Source organism: Cebus imitator, unplaced genomic scaffold (genome assembly GCF_001604975.1).
Source record: "Cebus imitator isolate Cc_AM_T3 unplaced genomic scaffold, Cebus_imitator-1.0 Scaffold260, whole genome shotgun sequence".
Taxonomy (NCBI): Eukaryota; Metazoa; Chordata; class Mammalia; order Primates; family Cebidae; genus Cebus; species Cebus imitator.
Window position 1 is genome coordinate 392,770 of NW_016107575.1, and position 6,130 is coordinate 398,899.

Consider the following 6,130-nt stretch of genomic DNA (forward strand, 5'->3'; position numbering starts at 1 on the left):
TTTTTTTTGAGATAGAGTCTCACTCTTTTGCCCAGGCTGGAGAGCAATGGTGCAATCTTGGCTCACTACAACCTCCACCTCCTGGGTTCAAGCGATTCTCCTCCCTCAGCCTCCTGAGTAGCTGGGATTACAGGTGCGTGCCACCACGCCCAGCTAATTTTTGTATTTTTAGTAGAGACAAGGTTTCACCATGTAGGTCAGGCTGGTCTTGAACTCCTGACCTCGTGATGCCCCCGCTTCGGCCTCCCAAAGTCCTGGGATTATAGGCATGAGCCACCGTGCCTGGCCACTCTTATAATTTTTTAACCTGAAAAATAATGGCAGTGTAAATGCTTGTTAAAAAACATCAACTTTTGATGTTTTTGATGTTAGATTTGAGGTCAAAATCAAGTTCTACCGTGTACTAGCTTTGTAACTTTGGATAAGTCACTTAACATTGCTGAGTCTCAGTGTTCTCATATGTGGAACAGGGAAAATGAAAGTACTTATCTTGCATTTTTGTGAGGATTAAGTGAGGTAATATGTGTAAGGGGCTTCACACAGTATGCATTTAGAAAATGGCATTGTTATTCTTACTGTCATCTTGTAGGCATCAGTGTCAAAACTGCAGACACATCATGGAGGAAGAGGACAGAAAAGTCCATTGAATTTGGCTAAAGAGATTAATTTGTGACTTGTGAGAGTAAGTTTATTAGTATGCTGAGAGCAGAAGCCAATATTTTGAGAGGTTGAGTGAGAGGATGAGAAAGCAGAAACAGTAAGCCACACACTTTTGAAGTGTGGCACTGAAAAAGAGAAAAATAGGGCACTATCCAGAGGAAACAATGCAGCCAAGGGGAAGATTTTTCAAGAGAACAAAAGCTCCTGTGTATGATTAAAGTTGAGAAGTAGGACCAGGGCTTTGGGAAGATTGAAGATACAGTGATTAATGGAGAAAAGAGGTCCAGATGGAGTTAGAAGTCGTGGGATCAGGAAGACACGTAAATGAATTAGTCTTGGCAAAAGAAGGGAATATCTCAAACAGGAACCGAAAAAGATCACCAAACAGATATTTTGGGATAGAGAGAAGAAACTATGTAGTTCATGTGGGGTGACCTTGCTTTCTGTACATTTATTTATGAAACAATTTGCTATATTCCAGACAGTATGCTAAGCTCTAGAAATACAACAGTACACAAAATAACTTGTCCTTTCATGGTTGAATTTTTTTGTTTTGGTTTTTTAGCTTTTCTTTGCAACATTTATTATCATCTGATAATATATTTATTTGTTTGCTTTTTGGAGGTCTGTCCCCACTTGAATAGTCCCTATGGTGACAGGGGAGTGACCTGTTCCTGCTATAACCCCCGTGCTGGTTACAGTAATGGGCATGTAGTACACACTATTAATTCAATGAAATATTGAAATATGTGCTACACATTTAGCCCACTTTAACTCATTTAATCCTCATAAGAACCCTAAAGGTAGGCATTACTAATGCCATTTAGAGATGAGGAAGCAGGCTCAAAAAGGTTATATAAATTCCTTCAGGGAGTTTTTGATGTAGAATGTCTATCTAGAAAAGAGTTTTATTAGTTATTGGGTACTTCAAGAGTTTTCTGCAGTTCTTATGAAGAAGAAAAGAGATGTACACAATAAGGGTTATGATTTCATTCTATTTCTTATAGTTATTTTGTTTTTAAAATTTAAATTTTTGTGGGTATACAGGAGGCATATATTGCTATAATTTAGATCATGGCTTGCTTTCAATGAGATCAAGGTCTCAATGAGATATGTATACAGAGAGCTTCAAAAATATGTTCGTCCTTTCAAAAAATAACTGAGTGCACTATGCTAGCCACAGTTCTAGGGACTGGGAGTACACAGTAAATGCAAAGGTCCTTGCCATATTGTGGTGGACGTAACAGATAAACAGATAACGAAATATACAATAAAATAAAAATATAAGTGCTATGAATAAAAATAAAGAAGGGCAAGACTATAGAGACTGATAATGGAGGTAGGTTTTATATAGGTTTAAAAATAAAATGTTTAATTATGACAGGGCTGTTAAGAAGGATCAAAAGCAGAGAGGAAGGAAAAGAAGAGAGAAGGTAAGAAGCATAGGGATTAGGTAGTCAGTAATAAATCCAGCTAATAATAAAAGTTCTCAATGCATCAACTGGTTCCCACAGCTATTTTAGTCAAATATCATGAACCCAGTTATATGTGGCAGCTCCTTAAACATTGTCACCAATAAATATATACATCATTATTGCCGTAATAGCATGATTTCTCTATCTCTAGGTTGTTTTCCGAGGAGGTGAAGGGGCTTTGCAGGTTTTACCTCCCCTGGTTGATGTCATTCCTGAAGCTAGGCTAAACTTGGTGATTTACTACCTTCGTCAAGGTAAGAAAAATTTGTCCTAGTCTTACTTACAATGAGATATTTTAGAATATTTAAATATGTCTGAGTGAACTACTTATTTCACTTTTTAAATCCATATTTCTACAAATATATTTCCAACAAGTTCATAGAACAAGTTTATTGGTGCTTGTTTGTTGTTCCTTTTTTATCCTCTTTCCTCTTCTGTTGCTTCCTACCTTATTCTCCCTCATTCTGTTTTTTCTTTTTCCCTTTTATTTTTCTGTCCTTTATTCTCTATCCATTCTTTTTCATTGTTTTTTCCTCCCCTTCCCTTACAGTTCTTCTTTCTTTTTCTAGTTTTCCCCATTGCATAATGTACATCCACATTTTCTTGTGTCTTTTTGAAAAAATTATTAACTGATTTTTATTTGCTTTGATTGTCTGTCTTTCTGTTTCTTTGTACCCCAGGCTGCTTATGAGAAATACTACGATTCAAAGAGGATGTGATATTTATTGCCCCAAAGTAGGATTAAAATTGTTAGACACATGCCTAAAGCAGCCTTTTCTGGCAGCTATGAGTACAGGGTAGCAGCCACCATCCATTTGTGGTGGCATTCGGTCATCGGCTCTGGAAACCAGCCAGGACAACATATTCCTCATGGAGGAAAATGTGTTTATTGAAATAAGAACATGTACTTGCATAAAGTCCTATTTATTTTATTTATTTGTTATTATTTTGAGATGGAGTGCAGTGGTGCGATCTCGGCTCACTGCAGCCTCCACCTCCTGGGTTTAAGTGATTCTCCTGCCTGGGCCTCCCAAGTAATTGGGATTACAGGCATGCACCACCATGCCTAGCAAATTTTTGTATATTTAGTAGAAATGGGGTTTTGCCATGTTGATCAGGCTAGTCTCAAACTCCTGAGCTCAGGTGATGCACCTGCCTTGGCCTCCCAAAGTGCTGAGATTACAAGCGTGAGCCACCATGCCCAGCCTCTATTTTATATATAAGCAAAAGGAAATATGTTTTGGACAAGAATGAAATAAACAGCATATATATTTTATAAATTATTTTTATTGTGATAAATTTCAAACATAAAAATAAATAGTACAATAAACACCCAAATACCCCAGATTCGGCACTTTTCAAGATATTTCCAATCTTCTTTTTTCATTCAGTACCCCTTTTTTGTTTCTGAAATGTTTTAAAGCAAATCTCAGACTTGGTATCATTTAATTCCTATATATTTAATATATCTCTCTCTTTAAAAAAAAAAAAAAAAAGGTTACTTTTCTTATCTAATACAATGCCATTGGCATAGAATGCCTCCTCCATGTTCTTAGCCTCGACATTTTTTAAAGTGCTTCATGGCTTTAATATGAGTTTTCTAAGGATATTGGTTATCTTTTTCATAGCTACTCAACTCTGAACATGGAGACTTAGAAGACAGATAAAACAGATCATATTTCCCATGAATATTTAAGCAGTGAAGGATCTTTTCAGAGGGACTGCTTCAGAAGGGTTTTCTGGAATGCAGACTAATGTAATTACTTATTTGTTATATTTCAGATGATGTACAAGAAGCTTATAACTTAATTAAGGATCTGGAACCTACTACTCCTCAGGTAACTGAGAATGTTTTACATTTTTACTAACCAAGTTCTGCTGAAAGTAGAACTTCAGAAATCTAGTTGGAAGTCATATTAGAGAAGATGAGGCAGACTACTGCCTGTAGAATCCCAGGAAAAGACCATATATATTTATTTAGGAATGTTATATGCAACTTGTGGTACGAGAATGAATGTTCCGTGCTTTTTGATGTTTTTTAACTTCCTTATATGTAGTCATTTTGTCAAAAAGGGTAAGGAAATTTGGAAAATTCCTTTAGTATTTGGAAATATGAAAATTTAGAATTCCAGTGAAACAACTAGGTACATGCAATTATCTCATAAATTGTCTATAACTTGTCTTTCTTCCCCACTGGATCATTAACTCCTTATAGTCAGGAACTGTGTCTTATTGTATCTCCAACACCGTGCACATGAACTATATGGTAAACATTCCATTTATTGAATGAAAGACTGAATGAAGAATATTTCCAGAACCCATGGAGTTTAAACAAGTGTATTTCTCAAGTATATTTAAAGATTCAGCCTCTTTCATGTTGTCGTTTTTTTGAGCTCTCTCTTTTTCTTTTTTTTTTTTTTTTNAGACAGAGTCTTGCTCTGTCTCCCAGGCTAGAGTGCAGTGGCCTGATTTCTGCACACTGCAACCTCTGCCTCCCAGGTTCAAGCAATTCCCCTGCCTCAGCCTTCCATGTAGCTGGGGTTATAGGCATGCACCACCATGCCCTGCTAATTTTTTATATTTTTAGTACAGACGGGGTTTCGCCGTGTTTGCCAGGCTGGTCTCGAACTCCTGACCTCATGATCTGCCCACCTTGGCCTCCCAAAGTGCTGGAATTACAGGCGTGAACCACTGTGTCCAGCCTGTGAGCTCTCTTAAATGAAAGTTTGATAAACCTGCTAGCTAGGAAGGGTATGTATCAAAGAATTGAACCCAGTCTGAAAAAAAGGATACAAGTGAGGCCCCAGGACTTCAAAAGAGAGAATGCCTTATAAATGGACATAGGACACATTTTTTTTTTTTTTTTTTAGGAAAAGGATTACTAGCAAAGAAAAGTTACTATAACATTTGAAAGGGGCTGGGCACAGTGATTCACACCTGTAATCCCAGCGCTTCGGGAGCCAGAGGCCAGTGGATCACCTGAGGTCAAGAGTTCGAGACCAGCCTGACCAACATGGTGAAACCTCATCTCTACTACAAATACAAAAAAATTAGCCAGGCATGGTGCGGGGGGCACCTGTAATCCCAGTCTCTCTGGAGGCTGAGGTAGGAGAATTGCCAGAACCCTGGGGGTCAGAGGCTGCAGTGAGCTGAGATCGCACCACTGCACTCCAGCCTAGGCAACAAAGTGAGACTCTGTCTCAAAAAAAAAAGATTGGAAAGGGAAAATAATATATATGATATGGTTGAGAAGGTAATAAAAATTATATCAACTTTTTTTTCATATAATTGAAATAAAAAGAAACTTATCTCCTGGAGCTTCCACTGAATTATTTTTGCTTAAGATGGAGAATTTACAAATATGGTAAATTGTGTTATATAGATACTTGGCTGCTGGTAACTAAATGAGTGTCTCCTAATTCTTTCATTCAAGCTAGGGATAGAACAGAGAAAAGTAACTCTGGGTAATCTTTGATAATTTATATATATAAAGTATTACGTTAATGTAAGGAGTTAATTTGAAAATGATCTCAGAGCTCCACATTTCTCTTAATCAGTGTTATTCCATGTTTCTAGGAGTATATTCTCAAAGGAGTGGTCAATGCAGCCCTTGGCCAGGAAATAGGTTCAGTGAGTATGAAATCACTGATAATCTATCGGTTGTAAAGTTATAGGTATGTGGAAGAGAACAAAATGACTATCGAAGTGCAGGCAGCAATAGGCTCTCCTGTAGCTCCTTTTATTTCTCTTTATCCCCCAATCCAGACTCCATTGTGAAAAGAATGTTATGGTATTTAGAGACAAAAACAAACAAAAAAAACCCCCACAACCCTATAATCCTAAAGATTTCTCCTTGTTTAAAAGGGTTTAATTTTCAGAAGAATCACTTGAACCCAGGAGACGGAGGTTGCAGTGAGCCGAGATCATGCTACTGCACAGCCTGGGTGACAGAGCAAGACTCTGTCTCCAAAAAACAAACAAAAAAAAGAGGTCTA

The 6,130-nt window shown here is 37.4% G+C and overlaps 1 protein-coding gene across 2 annotated transcripts in view; it reads left to right on the top strand.

Moving 5' to 3' along the window:
* Nucleotides 1-6,130, top strand: part of TTC26 (tetratricopeptide repeat domain 26) — a 66,133-nt gene that overhangs the window by 33,540 nt on the left and 26,463 nt on the right. For both annotated transcript variants that reach the window (XM_017499724.2, XM_017499725.2), the window contains 3 exons: nt 2,287-2,389; nt 3,918-3,973; nt 5,712-5,765. In XM_017499724.2, the coding sequence (XP_017355213.1) occupies nt 2,287-2,389; nt 3,918-3,973; nt 5,712-5,765 (213 nt within the window). The remainder of the gene's footprint in view (nt 1-2,286; nt 2,390-3,917; nt 3,974-5,711; nt 5,766-6,130) is intronic.